The sequence below is a fragment of the Apium graveolens genome, chromosome 3, assembly GCF_009905375.1.
Source record: "Apium graveolens cultivar Ventura chromosome 3, ASM990537v1, whole genome shotgun sequence".
NCBI classification, from domain to species: Eukaryota; Viridiplantae; Streptophyta; class Magnoliopsida; order Apiales; family Apiaceae; genus Apium; species Apium graveolens.
Window position 1 is genome coordinate 202145057 of NC_133649.1, and position 20009 is coordinate 202165065.

Consider the following 20009-nt stretch of genomic DNA (forward strand, 5'->3'; position numbering starts at 1 on the left):
CCGTGGGAAAATATTATGTGCCGGTATGGAATTCCCCGTATCCTAGTCACCGACAATGGAACGCAGTTTAACAACGAGGAATTTAAAAAGTATTGTGAAGAAAATGAAATTGAGTTATGGTTCACCTCTGTGGCTCACCCGCAAGCCAATGGGCAAGCGGAGGTAGCAAATCGAATAATCTTGGATGGACTAAAGAAGAGGATCGAGAAATCAAGAAATAATTGGGTGGATGAGATACTTCCAATATTATGGGCCTATAGGACTACCTGTAGAGTCACTACTGGAGCAACCCCCTTCATGTTGGCATATGGGGCAGAAGCAGTTGTTCCCGTGGAAATATCACATTCTTCTCCAAGGATTCAGACTTTCAATGTTGAGGAAAATGAGGAAGGGCAAAGGTTGGCTCTGGACTTAATCGATGAAGTGCGAGATGGGGCACATACAAAGATAGCTGAGTATCAGAAGAAGGCTTCATTCTACTACAACCTAAGGGTTAAAGAAAGGTTCTTTAAACAAGGTGACCTAGTCTTGAGGAAGATAAAAGCTTCTGGGGTAGGACAGAAAGGGAAGCTTGCCCCGAATTGGGAAGGGTCGTACAAAGTCAAGAGCGTTCAAGGTAGAGGAACCTACAAGCTGGAGACAATGGATGGTTTTGAAGTCCCAAGAACTTGGCATGCACAAAACCTGAAGGTTTACTATGTGTAGGGTAATTGAATACGATTCTCACTTGTCTGGATGACAAGTAGGTTGAAAAGCACCTTGAAGCTTTGCTTGCATAGGATTTTATATTCCAGTAGAATTTACATTATCAAGTTAATATTGTTAAGGGTCGAACCCATATTATGTAAGGTTTTGAAAAACCAGACTTCAAATTGAAGAGTTCAAAATTATTTTAACCTATGGATGTTTGAGTTGTGATAGTACTTGTGTGGCCAATTAGTTCAAGTTTGAATGCATATTAAAGTATCGGAAAGATAAAGGAGAAAGATGCGAATAAGGAAAGTAGCATATAAAATAACCCCGGAGGGTAATAAGTTTTGATACAAAAAAAAGTCCAGACATAAGTTAAGGATAAAATTACAAAATGAAAAAACTACTCCTCCATGCGGGAGCCTTCATTCTCTTGCTCCTTATCAGCACCTTCAGCTTCCTTCGCAGGAGAAGCGGGAGGAGAAGCGGTGTTAGGATCCAAGATGCGATCATCTGGCTGAGGGGAGTTGAAGAGGGCATCTATGCTGTCCTCCGTTTCAGCCTGCTCAGGACTTATAAAGTCCTTAGGGTCGACTAAGCCCGGGTGCCTCTCAGAAACCGCCTTTACGGCCGCATCCCATCCCTGAGTTAACTATAGGGAATAAAGACCCTCATCATGAATCTCCATGAGATTCTTAAACTTGTCAGAATCCATGTAGTCATCAATGAGCTTATCCTTATCGCTCCTAAGTTTCACCAGCTCGGAATGAGCCTTAGCCAGCACCTCCTTCTTCGTGTCCAGCTTCTTCTCCAGGACCTAGGCTCTCTCCTCCTATTTCTTCATCTCCTTCTCAAACCCATTAGAATTACCCTTCCAGGACCTAGCCTGATGGAGGGCCGCCTGGAAGTAGGTGTTACTCTGCAAAGAAATATGAGTTAACACAAGTTCGTTGAAATACGAGAAAGTTGGGATTCAAAGAAAAAAGAAAAAAGAAAAAAGAAAAAAGAAAGTTACCGCAGCTTGGACTTGAGAATCCAGAAGCTCAATAGTCTCGATATCACTCCCCGTAACAATGTCAGTAAAATCGTGGGGAGTGATGGAATGGTACGACCAATCCTTAGCATGTTTGGTGGATCCAACCACCGTATCGCTCCTCCTGAAGCCCCAGTTAGGCCTGAAGGAATGTGCCTTAAGTGGAGGATCCACATCATCCCCCAGCTCGACCACCGGGACGTGGGGCTTAAGGAAAGAAGGACCGTCAGGCTTGCTCCTGGGGTCCCTGTTTAGCTTGGCCCTCTTCTGGCGGCCAGACTCCCCTTCCTTGGGCCTGTTGACGTTATTGATGGCCTCGCAAGCTGAAAGAAAAAGATAGAAGGAATATTAAATTGCAGGAGATAAAATGTTATAGTTAAAGGGAAAGAAAAATAGCTATCTAGTTATAAATTTACCCTTATCACTGGCCTGAGAGAGACCAACTTTCTTCAAGGAAAACTCCTCTAAGAGGGTCCAGGTGTCTGTTTTCCCATCATCTGAAATTAAGGCTTGATAGGCTGCCTCCTCCTCATCAGATAACCTGATGCTACCTGGACTCCCATCTGACACTTTGCAAAAGGGCCTACGGAAGAGTGTGGCCCAATCACCCCCGGCCCAGGTCAGCCTAACGAACTCATCCCTCCATTTGGGGTTGTTCTCAACTATGGAGTTACTATCAAAGATATGGGGGATTTTGGGCCGTTGACGAATTAAAACCCAATCCGGTTGACTCATGGAGCTATTATAGAATTGGAAAACTTTCCTAAAGACAGCTACGGAAAGAGGAAAATTGTTTCTAAGACAAAGGACCATAAAACAGATAATGTTCCTCCAAGCGTTAGGAGGGAGTTGACAAGGGTTGATTTGTACATCAGCGACTAAGCGAGGAATAAATTCATGAAATGGGAACCTAAGACCCGCGGTCAGGGCTCCTCGATAAATAAACAAGGTATCCCCCTCCCAGTTACATGTTTTATCCCCAGGGGCGGCTGGAGTAATCCTAAGGTGGGGTGGAAGTCTGTACAGGGTGTTCATGGACTCGATTATCCCATCTAACTCATGAAAGGTGTTACCATGGTTATACGAATCTAACTCAGATAGAGAGGGATATTCATCACCTCTAGAATTAATCATGTCAATTAGGGAAGTATACGGAGATTAAATTTGAATGTTTGTACCTCTCTTAGAAATATTCATCTTCTGCAAACGAGCCAAGTCACGATCCGCCATTGATATGCTTCGGTTGAATGCTCGAAACCCAGAAAAACTTGAGAAAGGTGGAGCTGCGGTGGCTGAGGTCGCCGGAAATCGCATTCTCAAAGGGAGAACTCTAGAGAGAATTGTGAGAGAAAGTATGAGAAATGTGAAGTGAAATGAGGATTCTCACTTCACACTACACTTATATAAGCGAAAAGCTCGGAATACGAGGCGTTTTTAGGCCCATGTAGCCAGACCCAATCTAAAAAAGCCCATCTACAAGAAGTATCAGGAATAATCTAGAAGCTCCCATGGAAAATGAAGGGTCAAAAATCGACCATAATTTTAAGATGTTTCGATCAGAGTCCTGAGCGACAAAGAAGAAAATCCTGATCGATATTTCATTCGATCAAAAGGGAAGAAATCTATTGAATTCGATCAGAGTCCTGATCGACACAAAAAAAATCCTGATCGATATTTTATTCGATCAAAAGGGAAGAAATCTATTGAATTCGATCAGAGTCCTGATCGACAAAAAAAAAATCCTGATCGATATTCCATTCGATCAAAAGGGAAGAAATCTATTAAATTCGATCAGAGTCCTGATCGACACAAAAAAGGATCCTGATCGATATCTCATTCGATCACAAGGGAAGAAATCCATTGAATTCGATCAGAGTCCTGATCGACACAAAACCGAATCCAGATCGATACTCCATTCGATCAAAACGGTAGAAAGCCACCTAGTTCGATTAGGATCCTGATCGAAATCGATCAGGAATCCTGGTCGATTCTGCCCTGATTTTGGTCGAAAGTTCAGCCGACTAGAATGTCACTTTGAAGGATAGTTCGATCAGAATCCTGATCAAAATCGATCAGGAGTTCTGATCGATTCTGCATGGATCGTGGTCGAAGATCCAATCGACCAGAGTGTTACTTTCTGAGCTAGTTCGATCAGGATCCTGATCGAAATCGGTCAGGAATCCTGATCGATTTTGTATACATCCTGATCGATTTTAAGACCGGAAAATTGAGGAAAATTTCAGAAAAATAAGGAAATTCCTTAAAATATTTTCTGAAAAATGTTGGTATTTTCAGAAATTAGGGAAAAATCCAGAAAATTAAGGATAAATCCCGGAAAATTAGGGGAAAATCCAGAAAATTAAGGATAAATCCCGGAAAATTAGGGAAAAATCCAGAAAATTAAGGATAAATCCTAGAAAAGTAAGGATAAATCCTAGAAAATAAGGGAAAACCCTTGAAAATTAGGGAAAAATCCAGAAAATTAAGGATAAATCCTAGAAAATTAAGGATAAATCCTAGAAAATAAGGGGAAAACCCAGAAAATTAGGGAAAAATCCTGGAATTAAGGGAAAAATTCCTGGAAATTAAGATAATTCCTGAATAAAAGAAAAAATCGTTGTAAACGTGTAGGTCGCTCCACACTTTACACAAAAAACGAAACCCTGTAAGGGAATAAATGAACTAAACTTTCGCGAAATCTTATACGGTTTCCCAAAAGTTGGGGGGCAAATGATAGGGATAAATAAATCCTGATTACATAATTAAATATTACAGTTTGGGCTGCAAGGCCCAATAAGAAGATGTATGACATTCAGACCAGAAAGGTTAACATGTTGATCAGGCCTGATGGACCAGATCAGGCCTGATGGAACAAAGAAGGCCCAAAAACCCTGATTATTTATTAATTTCGTAAATAATAAATAAGGGAGAAAAATAGCTATTAAGATAAGTCCTATTGAGGATATAAATCCTTGTAGATTGGCCTCCAATGAACCTCATGGGATAAGGAATCAGCTTACTACTCCCTAGGACTCCTAAGTCTATCCTAATTCAGAGACTTGACCACCAAATCTCCTATACCAAGTCCAATTCAAGAACTCCCACATCTATATAAGGGGTCTCACCCCACAAATCAGAACTACGTTTTTTGACTTGATCCTTGGCAATCAGCAAGGTACGTAGGCATCTTGTTAAGGCAGATTGAGTCACGAAACACAAGAGCAGTCAAAATCGAGCCTTGAAACTCACGTTCCTTAGTATTAAATACAGCAATTATATATATTAGTTTTAATCCATAACAATCACCCTTTTAACATCAGCCGGAAAAATAACTGATGTAAAAAACATGTTTTACATCGGTTATTTTTAAACCGATGTTAAATATATATTTTTATATCATATATTTAAATAACCGACGTCTAATAGTATTTATTCAAAAAAAATAAACCTATGTTTTGCATCAGTTGTGTTTTAACCGATGTTAAATACTAACTTTCACATCAGTCATTTAAGGACCGTTATTAAAGTCTGTTATTCGCATCGGTTACCGTTGTCTATATTAAAATTTTAAAAAATAAAAAAACAGAACCGGGAATAATTTCCCTCTTTTGTACTGAACCAAAAATTCCCCCTTTTCCCCAAATATTTCCCCCTCTTTTTTCTCTTCTCTCACCCGACATATCTCTCATCTCTCTCGTCTCTCTCATCTCTCTCACTCACTCACTCGTCTCTCTCTTCTCTCTCGAGTCCCCCACCTTTTCCTCGGTCTCTCAGACTCTCACCACGATACACACGCAACTCTTCTTTCTTTCATCTCTCCTTTTATATCGCTATTCTTTTGTCTCTTTTTTTTGCCCTAAGTTTTACTAGGTCTACATATAGCACTAATTAGAACTCTACAACCCAAATCGAGCTTTAATCGAGTCTTTATTACATGAATCGAGTCTTTTCATCGAGCCCTAATTTGTAAGTATTTTTCAGATTTGTTTTTCAATGTCATTTTTGTTTTCTTAATTGTACTTTTTTGAACAGATTTTTTCAAGTACTAATCTCCGTTGACCTCCCTTCCGATCTCCGCTGCCCCTCTTCTCATATTGGTTAAGATTTCACATTATTGTATATTTATTTATTACTATTATTTTCATTTTTGGCATGTTTAAGCATTGTTTAATAGTTCTACATATTCATTTTACTTCTGTTTTATTTTGTATGTCATTGTATTTTACTTTTATGTATTTTTATTTCTTTTATGTTGGTAAATTGAGGTAAGGTCTTTTGCGGAAAATGATTCATAAATGATTGTATAAGCATTGATGAATACTTTTATGTATGTGTGTGTATGTATATGTGCTTGATGTTGTTATATAAGTACATGAGATTTTATAAGTGGGTATGTTTTATTTTTGGGTTTGTTTAATTGGGTTATGTTGGATTGAAGTGTATGATGAAGGAAAGCGTACCGCTGAAACCTTAAGCATGGACTACCACAGGGGACTTAATCTTGAGGTTCCTTTACTTTTCAAACAAAATTATTTTTGCTTTATAAAAGAAATTATTATTAACACCTATGGATCACGTATGTGCCTCGATGATGGTCGTGTTATTAGCAATTTTTTTGCTCAAGCGTGATTTTATACATGTTTTGAGATTTTAACAAAATCATATAGTGGTGTTATTAACATTCTGGTATTTGTTATATGAATACAGGCCTTAAGAATGGAGCCTTTGATGGTCTATGGGGATGGAAATCAAACCAGGATTTTCCATTGAATTTCATATTTGGTATTGTCATTATTTTGTTCTTTCAAAATGGATTTTCTGTAATTCTATATGCAAATTAAGCTTTATAAACTTATTGTCAAGGCAGACATCAGTAAACGGAACCTAGTAAATATAAAGCTTTCTTATCTGTATGTTTGTGTACAAAACTGTAAGAACTATATCTTTAGTCTAGTGTATATGTAAAATAGTTTTATTGCTTAAATGTATGTGTGTGTAGGAATCTTCATCGTTACAATTTTCTGAATAATTAAATGCAGAGATGTAATTTGAATTGAGTCATTAGGTATAACTATTTTCTCCTAGTTAGGGGCTAGGCTCAAATGTTATGCATCATCAATAATATGCAGTAGAACCTAACATACGTGTTAGAATTCCATAGATAATGGATTATCAAAGGAATAATCAGACTACTGTCAATTTATACAACAAAGAACTGCAAGTTATTGCCATTTATGACATAAATTAATGCTTCATCGTATATAAGAATGACACTGTATATCCATGTTGGATTTTCCTGACGTGACTGGCAAATTTTACAACAAAAAAATCTCTAAAGTTAACAACGAATAGCAATAGAGTACCAGACTGTGTACACTTCTAACTCAAATGTTCTCTGATCTGTTGTGCAATATTCATAATTCTGGTAATAATTTGATACCGTTGCCAATACTTAAAGCCAACAACAGAGGAAGAGAAGGAAACAGAAGAAACCGAAGAAGACCAGCTACAACAAGATCAGCATGGATAATTGGCTGTAACAGCAATATCTTCCATAACTCTGGTGGCTTTGTGTTGTGCAAGTTATACAAGAAAAGTTATTGTTCTAATTGTTGTTGTTCCAGTAAAAAGAAGATAATAAAAAAAGGAATAATTGAAGCAATCAGAAACACCCCTCATTAGAATCAACAGTCTTTCTCAAGCCACTGGTTGTGAGGTCAGCCGATAATCCCCCCACTTGTTGTTGGTTGTTGTTGCTATTTTTCTTTGTATTTGTATTGTCGATTATTATTAATAATTTTAATTGATAGATTCTTGGGAAAGATGAGTTTTTTAATCCAGGAGGAAGTGTCAAAGACAGGGTTTCTCTCACAATTATCCAGGAGGTGTCCTTCCTCGTGTATCATTCTTTCTATGCCTCTTGATTTTTATCACAGTATCACTATCTATCATACTATATGCCAACCGACTAATGACCTGCAAATTGTTTCTGCTATACATTTTAACCCTAATCCCTATATTCAATAGTAGATCACTAATTTTGCATCACCCATCTAATGTTTTACGCCTGTTTAGGCTCTAAATCTTGGTCTTCTAGCTAAAGGTGGGATTGTTACTGAAGGAAGTGCTGGAAGCACTGCTATCAGTCTTGCAACAGTTGCTCCTGCTTGTGGATGTAAATTTCATGCCGTGATCCCAGATGATGCTGCTATTGATAAGTATTTAGTAAATGCCTCTTAAACCTTATTTTCATTCATATAATGTGTGGTCTACATCATCATCTATATTCCTACTATTATTATTGGTCATCACCTAATGATAAGCTGTTAACTGAGGAAGTCAATAATATTTGTTCCAGCTTAACATTTGATGTGTGGAATTGATACATAATGCTAATGTAATGATATCCATTCAGGGCATGTATGAGGACTTTTGTTACTGATGAGTCACTGAGGTTTATATCCACCTTAATTTGAGAAAGACATGTCATCACTTCCTGTCCTTGATTTATAGTGCTGCATCCGGAGGACCACCTAGAACTACGGAGCCCAAGTCTGAAAGTAGCTTCTTGGAGCTGATAGAGAAAAAGGAAAAACATAGATGATATATACTAGCTGAAATATGCTTTAATAATGTAGTAATCTTGAAAATCATGTTTTTAATTTTCTTGTTGTATACTAAAATTCTTTGGATTGGTTTAATAATAATAATTTATGTTTTGGTCATTTAAATACAATAGCAATTGGTTTTTGTTTTTGGAATTTTTTGGAATGTATATGATTAGATCAGCTAAATATTTAACATTAGTATATATATTTAACATCAGTTTTGAAGTAAACAAACATCAGCTTATAGCTGATGTTTATTAACGAGACATCGTCTAAAACCGATGTCTATGTACATATTAGACATCAGTGTTTTGAAGGAGCTGATGTATGTGGTAACATTTTACAAGGGCTCGGACTGATGTAAAAAACAAAGAAACCGATGTCTATGGTCACATTTCATAACGGTTGTGAACCTATGTGAAAATAAACACCTTTCTCTACACCCATGAAGACATCGGTTTATGATGAAATAAATATCAGTCCAGAACCGATGTTTAATGCCCTTTTTCTAGTAGTGGAAGGCTATATTGTACTGGTAAAAATTTTCTCCTCAATAAAGAAGAACTTTGGATTCAATATTGTTTCCAAGAAAATGGTACTGAATAAAATTGAGGAGATAAGGAATAACGGGAGAGGACCAAATGCATTTCCAAGAGTCCTAACAATTCCATACACAGGAAGTAGAGTGCATTTGAGGCCTTACTAGTTGATGGAGTTCAATGATGAGAAATGCACCAGAAGAATTCTTCAGATTAGAAGATCAGCTAAAAATTTCAAGCAATGAAACTCTCATGAAGATGCAAGAAAAGCTGGATCAGACAGATGAAGATTAATCTGATATCTACAGGCAACTTCAACACCAGGTTGAAGAATACAATGATAAATTGGGAAAGAAGTTCAGAAAGTCAAGGAAATAAGTTATATTTGCTCAGTCTAGAGGAGCACCTTGAAAATGACTTGTGAGATTCTCTATAAACCTTCCTATGTATAATGTTCAATAAATTTGTAGCACTTGTTAGTTTTATCTACTATTAACAATCTGTATTCATAGAGTGTTTTGTTATCATCAAGTTTCTCTTAATTTATGCCTACAATTCCAGTAGACATAAATTGGGGGAGATTGTTAGAAATATGTTGTGTACTTGATGATAAGTTAAACAAAACACCTTAGTAGATTTAAGTTAGTGATTTTGTAGCATTCAACGGATGATCACTTCAACATCCGTTGAAAGGGTAGCTTATGTATTAATAGGTTTAATAGAACATTTCTGCATACTGTAATGCCTTAGAAAACTAGATGTTGTAGAATATTTTAAGTCATGATTGACTACGAGATTTGTGACGCCCCAAAACCCGGGGTCAGGAGTCTCGGAAGCCACGCCATCTAAACTCTTACACACTCACACTACAATATATAAATACTCACGCTTCACGACCCCACACTTATCACACACACTTACAGGTTATTGTCTTGGAAATGAACCATCATAACTAGAGTAATTGTCAACCATCAAGTGATAATTATTACAACCCAAAAGTAATTAATCTTACCGAGGAGTGACCTTTAGGTAAGGCTAGTCCGCCGGCCAAATATACGTTTCTTGTTTATTACCTTACATAAGTCATACTTATAAATAAGCCGAACTATAAACAACTGAAAACTAATCCAGCTTATTCTGACTACCTGTGGTACAACACCAAACAATCTACGGAACAACTGGCCATTTCCTACCCGTTTCCTGGATGTGGTTCTTATGGGAGGCATCTTGATTCACTGTTGTGTTGTGTCAATTTAAGAAAACAAGTGTGAGCTATAATGCCCAGCATAATAATGTACAGTATGAAAATGACTGTATGATAACATCATATATAATATTTATGTTTTATTCGAAAATAGTTTTCCTTGGTGATACACACCTTCTTATGAAAACAATTCTTTAAGGGATTTTAATATCCTGCGAATACCTTAATAGTAATCCCAACACCTAGGCTTGGGTTACGGTATTGCATCTCAATTCCAATTGGAAGAATTAGGACACTCGTTGGAGCCACCGTATACGATGATCAGTCGTAATACGATAATAGTAACCTTTTCTACTAGTAGAAGGACGACACTTTCGTATCCCGGTTATCACCCTTGCCGCATTCGGGCTACGTGTCCCATTTTCGGGTATACACATACTTCACAAGTTCCTGAGTACACTGAGTACCTTCGCTTGCGGTACTTTGGTAGTCCATCTAGCATACATAGTACCAGAGTCTACCCCTCCCTTAACCTTTAAAAGAATTCTATCAATCTCGAGAACTCGAACCACATCGAAGTTCCCCAAGCGTTTTGCTTATTAATAGAAACAACTTATCTCTCTAAGATATAAGTGTATATATATGTATATACGTACTTCCGAGAATTTCGGAGGAAGTACTAAGTATGTGAGTTGACCGTTGTCAACAGATAATTAATAAGGGGGAAAAGTTTCTCCTTGAAACTATATTCAAAATATTAAATAAGTCGGGATAATATTCACTGACGATCTGAAATTATTCGAATGATATTCTAAAATCAGAAAGTATATTTTAAATCAGGATCTATGATCAATAATAAACCCTTTAATAAATAATTAAATGATAATCAATAAATAATTAAACCTCGAATGAGTTTACTCTTTAAAAGAATATTTAAAATAATATTCATCAACTAGTTTGTGTCTCCATAATTAATAATCTATAGTGACTAATCGGGTTTGAAATAAATAATCGCTGGAGTATACTACTCCCATAATAAGGAATAAGTATATAGTATTTTTTATTCGAACAATAAAATATAGTTGAGGGAATATGATCGTTGAGAAATTGTTTTAATAAAAGTTCGAGGTGTTTTAATGTTTCGTAAGTGGACGATGAGTCCCTTTAAAACGTACTACTATGGACTTATAACCGTCCTATAATATCACCAGAATGATTCCCGGGTTTTATCTTAAATCCCGACCGACTCTCGGTCTTATATAATACGTCACGTTTAAAGCGAAATAACATTTCACGATATATACTTTATCATACAACATCGCTACATTATGCGAAATATCAACAACTATGTATCATGGCAAGCATGGTATTTATGCAATGATAGTAAAACAATCCTTTCACAACACAACAGTAAAAATGGAGTTGGGTTCGTAAACTTTCCTAGGTATCTCGAGGTGGAGGATGCTCTAGGTTCCGCTCGGAAATCTATAACCATTAACACATTTCATTTCGTTAGGTTCTGTTCTAATTTACGGCAACTCGCACTCATGTGCTACTTATTATGCACCCTCTCAACTTATACTACCCTTATTATTCCTTTAAGTCATATTCACGTTATGGTCACTTCATTTTTCCTAAGTATCTTAGGTTCATTCTTATTATCACCGTCGGCTTCGCTTATGAATTCTTACGGTTTCTACTCACGCGATCTCGGCTCCGACATTTTTATAAAATTAAAAAATCATTATTTTCACTTGAAGTTTTTATGGAAGTTAGGAAACTCTCTATGTTACCCTCTGTAAAAATTTCAAGATTTATGAACACTGTAAGTCGATCCTTTATATTTTCAAAGTTCGTAATTCGTAGCAGCTTTTGTCGCGTAAATCACTTTTACTAAAATGGTCATAACTTTTGATCCGTAAATCGGAATCAAGCGATTCAAGCGCTTAGACGATCCTTATAAAATTGTATATCATAAAACAAAGGTTATTTTTCAAGAAACTACAGTTTAAAACTTCGGGACTTTCTGCAGAAACTTAAAGTTATGATTTGTTGGTTTTAACGAAGTTACGTTTACGATCGGAGTTTCGTTTACGCCCTAACTCTTAACACAGCCACCAAAAATCATCATATCATTATCAACACACAAACTCCTCTAAATAACATCATGTTATTGAGGCAACAACAACCAACCTTAAATCTACTTAACTTAATCATCAAGATTTCCTCAATAACACTCATTACACTAGGTTTTCTACCACATACTAAATGGATCTCAAAAATGAATCTTAAATAAAGGTGAGCCAAAGATTTTTACCTTTATTGAAAGATTGAGATGTGTTCTTGAGGATGGTGGAGTCTTGGAAGTGCTTGGTATGATTTTTAGAACCTAAAACCACCATTGAAATCAAGAAACCAAAGAGATGTTACTATTCATACTATTCACTAGTGAGTTTCTTGAATTTATTTCACCCATCAAACCTTGATAAAAAGAGATGAAACAATTTTCTTACCTTAGTTTAATTTCTAGGAGGCTTGAGAATTAATTGGAGAATTTAACAAAAGCTAGAACTTGGAGTTTTGAATTTGAATTATCTCCCTTTTTTTCATTAGGGCCGAATGAAGCATCAAGGGGGGTATTTATACTCCTCTTGGTTGCTTAGCTTGGTTGATTTGCTAGGTTTCTCGCAGGAAGATGGGGTGATATCTTGCAATTGATTTTATTCTCCTAGTATAGCATTATAGGTTGATTCTTGGTTGCAAATCTTAGGGACAAATCTTTGTAGCTTGCTAGCTTACAAGCTAACTACAAGGTTTAGCTTCCTTAGCACACTATTTTGCTAGATAGCTTGGTCATCCTATGGTTAGCTCACTATTTGATGAAGTAACCATGGTTACTTCCTTACCATGGTTTAGTTAGTGCGTTACGTTTATTTAATCGTTTACGCGTTCGCTCGGTTACTTAAATGTTCTTCGTAATACTTACTCGTAAATGGTTCGCGATGTAATTCCTTTCATATTCATTCCTTATATTTTTAATTATCCGACTTGAATATAAATTCGTAGGGTTTTAATCTCGTAATTATATTTTGATTCCCGTAATCCTCGATTAGTCGAAAATACGGTCATTTTTCAAAGTTCGTTTTCTTCGAAAACTAATAGCGTTTACATACACTGATTTGTTACGTATAGTCGTAATATCAACTCTGAAACTCATTTTCTCATGCACTATAGTGTGGGCTCAAAAGTTTTTCCCGTCCATCAGGGTATACTATTCATTAAACGTTTTATAAGGTCTCAAAAATTCGAATTATTACAGTCTTCCCCTCTAACAAGGATTCCGTCCCGGAATCAATTAGAAAATAAGTGGGGATATCTATTCCTCATTGCGTCTTCAAGTTCCCAAGTTGACTCTTCGACATTTTGATTTCTCCGTAAGATCCTAACCAGCTTCACAGTTTTGTTCCTCAGCACTTGTTCTTTCTGGTCCATTATCCTAACTGGCTGCTCGATGTAGGTCAGGTCTGGTTGTAAATCTACCTGCTCGTATTCTATTACATGTCGTGCATCTGCATGGTACTTCCTTAACATGGACACGTGGAATACGTTGTGCACCTGTTGCAAATTAGGAGGCAAGGCGAGCTCATAAGCTAGAGGTCCTATTCTCCTCAAAATTTCAAAGGGTCCTATGAATCTGGGACTCAGCTTCCCTTTCTTTCCAAATCTCATCACTCCTTTCCACGGAGATACCTTCAATAGCATAGAATCTCCTACTTCATATTCCCTATCCTTCCTGGTCTGGTCGACGTACTTCTTTTGTCTGTCCTGGGCTGCTACCAGTCTTTTCCTGATGAGTCCTACCATTTCTCTGGTCTACAGGACTAACTCTGGTCCTAATATCTTGTGTTCTACGACTTCATCCCAACATAGGGGAGAACGACATCTCCTTCCGTAAAGAGCTTCATACGGGGGCATTCCTATGCTAGCGTGATAGCTATTATTGTAAGCAAATTCGATCAGGGGTAAGTGGTCATCCCAAATTCCTTTGAAATCAATGGCACATACTCTTATCATATCTTCTAGGGTCTGAATAGTCCTTTCGCTTTATCCATCAGTCAGGGGGTGGTAAGCGGTACTCATGTTTAGTCTGGTGCCTACGCATTCCTGGAAGCTTCTCCAAAATCGGGAATTAAACCTTGGGTCTCTATCTGACACTATGGCTACAGGAACGTCGTGTCTTACTACAATTTCCTTCAAGTAAATATCTACCAACTTGTCTACGGTGTATCTTTCGTTGATTGGTAGGAAGTGTACGAACTTGGTCAATCTATCTATGATAACCCATATGGCATCATGATTGGTCTTTTTTCTTGGTAAGCCTGTCACGAAATCCATGGCTATATGCTCCCATTTCCATTCCGGAATCTCTAGGGGTCGTAATATTCCACTAGGTCGCTGATGTTCAGCCTTCACTCTCTGGCATGTCAAGCACTTGCTGATCCACTCTGCTACTTCTCTCTTCATGTTGGGCCATCAATAATATTCCTTAAGGTCACGGTACATTTTTGTACTTCCTGGGTGGATTGAATATCTAGAGCTGTGCCCTTCATGTAGCAGCTCATCCTTTAACTCTTGCACATTTGGAATCCAAATTGGGGACGCATACCTCATGATCCCTTTCTCATCCTTCTCACATCTCACTTCTTCACCGGTCAAAGTTCCTCTTTCCTCACTCATCTTCTTTTCCTGACATACTCGTATCTTTTCAGTCAGCTCCCGTACTAGCTTAATCTCAAATAATCCTTATGTTCCCCTACCGGTTATCCTCACGTCAATTTCCATCTTCTTGAATTCCTTAATCAACTTCTCCGATGTCATTATCATCTTGAGTATTTCCTTCCTACTAAGGGCGTCAGCCACCACATTGGCTTTACCCGGGTGATACAAAATTTCACAGTCGTAGTCTTTTATCAACTCTAACCATCTCCTCTGTCTCATGTTCAGTTCCTTCTGAGTGAAAATATATTTGAGGCTTTTATGGTCAGTGTAGATCTCGCATTTCTCACCGTATAGGTAGTGTCTCCAAATTTTCAGGGCAAACACTATGGCTACTAATTCTAGATCATGCGTAGGGTATCTGCCCTCATATTCCTTCAATTGCCGAGAGGCATACGCTATAACTTTGTCATGTTGCATCATTACACATCCTAATCCTTTAAGTGATGCTTCGCTGTATATCACAAACTCTCCCTTTCCATCGGGAATAGCGAGCACTGGTGTTGACACCAGCCTCCTTTTCAGTTCTTGAAAACTTTCCTCACATTTCTCTGTCCATACAAACTTTTTTGTTTTCCGGGTAAGTCTAGTCAGTGGACCGGCTATCTTAGCAAAATCTTGCACAAATCTTCGGTTATATCCTGCTAAACCCACAAAACTCCTAACCTCCGTTGGGGTAGTTGGTCTTTCCCAATTGGATACCGCCTCTATCTTGGTAGGGTCAACTAAAACTCCTTTGCTACTCACCACATGCCCTAAAAACTGAACTTCTCTCAACCAAAACTCGTATTTCGAGAACTTGGCATACAATTTCTCATTCCTCAAGATTTCCAAGACTATTCTTAAATATTCTGCGTGTTCTTGCTCTGTCTTTGAGTAGATCAGAATATCGTTTATAAAAACTATCACATATATATCCAGGTACTTTTTGTACACTCTGTTCATCAAATCCATAAAGGATGTGGGTGCATTGGTTAACCCAAACGACATAACTAAGAACTCATAGTGTCCATACCTAGTGCAAAAAGCAGTCTTTGGTATATCTTTCGATTTGATTTTCAACTGGTGATATCCTATTCTTAAATCTATTTTGGAAAAATGTACAGCTCCCTTGAGTTGGTCGAATAGGTCATCAATCATGGGGAGAGGGTACCTATTCTTAATAGTCAGCTTATTCAGCTCTCGATAGTCTATGCATAATCTCATACTGCCATCCTTTTTCTTTACGAACAACACTGGCACTCCCCATGGCGACACACTGGGTCTAATCGTTCCATTATCTAATAACTCTTGCAATTGAGAAGCTAGTTCCTTCATCTCAACTGGGGATAGCCTATATGGGGCCTTGGATACTGGTGTCGTTCCTGGTGCTAATTCTATCACGAATTCTATTTCCCTGTCAGGTGGCAACCCTGGTAAGTTCTCTGGAAATACATCCTCGAATTCGTTTACTACGGGTATGTCCTGTATATTGGGGACTTCCTTTCTGGTATCTACCACATAAGCCAAATAGGCCTCGTTACCTTTCCTTAACAATCTTTTTGCCTGTAGCATGGTTAGAAATTTCTGGTTTTGTCGTTGACCTCTAAACACTACTTCTTTTTCATTCTGCACTCTTATCTTTACTTTCTTCCTTTCACAATCTATTTGCGCTCCGTTACTGGATAACCAATCCATTCCTAAGATTACATCAAATTCTCCCAACGCGAATGGGATTAGGTCAACCTCGAAGATCTTCCCTTCTAATTTCAACTTGCACTTAGGGTGTACTTGATTTACAAGAATTATTTCTTTGTTTGTTATTTCCACTCGTAATATCTCACGTAAGGGTATGGCATTAAGTTTTAACTTTTTAGCAAAATCTTGAGATATAAAAGACTTGGTTGCTCCAGAATCAAATAGGACATTTGCTTGTTCGGAATTTAATAAAAGGGTTACCTGCTATCACGTCGGTGTTTCAGACAGCATCCTGAACAGTCATGTTGAAGGTCCTAGCAGCTGGGGGTCGGTTGGATGCAGCTTTGCTCATCCCTGAGGCTGGGGGCTTCAACGTTGGGCAATCCTTTCTCATGTGTCCTACCTTTCCATATTGGAAACATGTTACATTGGGCCGGGTGCAGTTGTTGGCAAGGTGTCCGATTTGGTCACACCAGTAACATCTCAGAGGGGCTCTTGTCTGGGTACACACTCCAAGGTGTCTCTTCTTACAGGTTTGACACTCTGGTATTGGGGCACGTGGTTGGCTATGAAATGTTGCCTTAGATTTTCCGCCGCCCTGGCCAACACTCTCACTTGGGGCCTTTCTGAATCCGGGCCCTCATGCAGGTTGGGACACCGCTCCCCTGATGAACCTGCTCGGAAGGCTCCTGTTCCCGATTCCTATTCCTTGGCTTCCTATCTTCCTATCTTCCTTTTCCTATTTTCTTTTTTCCTTCACACTCTGCTCACTGCTAGCTTTAACAATCGAGGCTTTTTGCACTAAGGTGGCATAGTCTGTCAGCTCTAACACTGCTACTCGGTTCTGTATCCACTGTTTCAGACCAAGCTGAAACCTTCGCGCTTTCTTTTCTTCGGTATTCACGAACTCAGGCACAAATCTCGATAACTCAGTAAATTTGGCCTCATATTCTGCCACAGTCATCTTATCCTGTTTCAACTCCAGAAAATTAATCTCCATCTAGGTTTCCATAAACCTAGGGAAATACTTGTCTAAGAACAATCGGGTAAATCTATCCAATGGGATCACAACATCAGTCTCTAGATTTTTTTTGGACTCCCACTAGTAGTTAGCTTCTCCTTTCAACATGTAAGAAGCGAAAATAGTCTTGTGTCGTTCCTCAACACCTAGTATCTTGAAGGACTTTTCTATTTCTTTGAGCCAGGCCCGTGCTTCAACGGGGTCGGCAGATCCTAGAAACTCTGGGGGTTTGAGAGATTTGAAGGCTCTAAAGGCAGTAGCTGTAGTCTGTTGGGCAGCATGTGGTTATGGTGGAATAGGCTGTTGGTTCAGATTTGCTCTTAGCAGTTCCATAAATTCATTCATGGGGTTCCCTCCCTGATGGGTATCCTCAGCCTCTTCTTCTACATATTCTTCCTCATCATATTCATTATAGTCTAGGTCTTCTTCACTTTCACTACAGGGTCAGGTTCACCTCATTGTTGGTTAACAGATTTTGCGGGTTGTGCCCTGGTTCCTCTTCTACGGGGTGACATTGTTCTAATATTAAAAATTGGTCAACATAGTTGTAATTATAACAGTCAGATTATTTTATTCATATGTAAGCATGTCATTTATTATCTAGCAGGTTTTTATAAAGTGCAATAATATAGACATCATTTCTTAATAACTGCTTAGATATATATTAATAAGATCTCCCACTTATATCTTGGGGATGAAACAACTAGCCGAGTTCATACATGCTTGATTACAATCTATCACTACTAGTTCTGAATACTGAAATGAAAATACATAAGCCGTGTACCCTGAAGGGCTAGGAACGCTATCTATTACTAGATAACCTATCAAAATTGGTGACAAGTCACCCAACCTTCTTCAAGGTCCATATCTAGTCACTAGTCTCTCAGTCACTATCACTGCGAGTGAGGTCACGCACCCTCCTCATCGCTCCTGCAATCATCAGCTCTGCATCAACTACGGGATGTATCCTCCCACTGCTGTCATCCTCATCTAAACCCTGGTACGGAGCTCGATCCCATCGATCTCTCTGCGGGCTATGGCTGGGGAAGCAGCTCTGAAATCTCCTGGGTATCCTAGTCGGGTGGCTCTCTCAGCTGTTAGTGCATGGCGTAACTCCGCAATGCGAGCAGATGCCGCAGTGAACTCAACGTTAAGCTGACCCACTATCCAGTCGTGTACGGCTGCATGCATGGTCGCCGGTGGTGGTAGAGGTGAATCTGGGTCGCTAGAGGATATGTCATGAACCTCGTGGAACTGTGCACGTATCGCCTCCTCATCATCATCATCAGTATAGGGCATAGGGCTCTGGATCCCTGGGGGTGGTGTAGGAGAGCGAATAGCCTGGTGAGGGTACATCTCTACATCCCTCCATACTACGCCATTAGCTATGGGGACAGGAAGGTTAGTCTCCTTCTCTAGGACATCCTCAGTAGGGTCATCGTCTGAATCATCAATGGGTGGGCTCTCTGGCTCGGGAATAGGGTCACACTCAGGAATCATGACATCATCAACATGATCATCCTCCCTCCTAGGCTCCACTAGTACCTGACACAATTGGCAAGGTGTTACTAACTTAGAGTTGGAATTCCTTTGAGGGTAAAACTGTCAAGACTACCCGTGTAGCCCGACGACAAACTCGACTTGAGCTCTAATTGATTATTTTATTATTCTTATGTGTACGTATTTTATGTCCTATCGTTTCCAAGATTTGATAACCCAAGGCTCTGATACCATTTCTGTGATGCCCCAAAACTCGGGGTCAGGAGTCTCGGAGGCTACGCTATCTAAACTCTTACACACTCACACTATAATATATAAATACTCACGCTTCACGACCCCACACTTATCACACACACACACTTACAGGTTATTGTTTTGGAAATGAACCATCATAACTAGAGTAATTATCAACCATCAAGTGATAATTATTACAACCCAAAAGTACTTAATCTTACCGTTACCGGGGAGTGCCCTTTAGGTAAGGCTAGTCCGCCGGCCAAATATACGTTTCTTGTTTATTACCTTACATAAGTCATACTTATAAATAAGCCAAACTATAAACAACTGAAAACTAATCCAACTTATTCTGACTACCTGTGGTACAACATCAAACAGTCTACGGAACAACTGGCCATTTCCTACCCATTTCCTGGCTGTGGTTCTCATGGCAGACATCTTGATTCACTGTTGTGTTGTGTCAATTTAAGAAAATAAGTGTGAGCTATAATGCCCAGCATAATAATGTACAGTATAAAAATGACTGTATGATAACATCATATATGATATTTATGTTTTATTCGAAAATAGTTTTCCTTGGTGATACACAACTTCTTATGAAAAAAATTCTTTAAGGGATTTTAATATCCTGCGAATACCTTAATAGTAATCCCAGCACCTAGGCTTGGGTTACGGTATTGCATCTTAATTCCAATTGAAAGAATTAGGACACTCGTTGGAGCCA

General features: G+C 38.5%; 1 protein-coding gene across 6 annotated transcripts; it reads left to right on the forward strand.

Annotated features, from left to right (window-relative positions):
- The first annotated feature begins 5354 nt into the window (after nucleotides 1-5354).
- On the forward strand, nucleotides 5355-8459 carry LOC141713037 (UDP-glucuronic acid decarboxylase 4-like). 6 transcript variants are annotated; one of them, XM_074516245.1, is made up of 6 exons: nucleotides 5355-5689; nucleotides 5756-5820; nucleotides 6162-6229; nucleotides 6431-6505; nucleotides 7192-7948; nucleotides 8139-8459. In XM_074516245.1, exons 1-4 carry the CDS (start codon nucleotides 5658-5660, stop codon nucleotides 6491-6493), a joined length of 228 nt encoding a protein of 75 aa, XP_074372346.1. In that variant the 5' UTR covers nucleotides 5355-5657; the 3' UTR covers nucleotides 6494-6505; nucleotides 7192-7948; nucleotides 8139-8459. The 6 variants fall into 6 exon arrangements, 2 of the variants coding, with proteins under 2 accessions (XP_074372346.1, XP_074372345.1); XM_074516244.1 differs by having other exon boundaries at nucleotides 5357-5689; nucleotides 7182-7948; XR_012571794.1 differs by having other exon boundaries at nucleotides 5365-6229; nucleotides 7182-7439; nucleotides 7534-7948.
- The last annotated feature ends 11550 nt before the right edge of the window (nucleotides 8460-20009 follow it).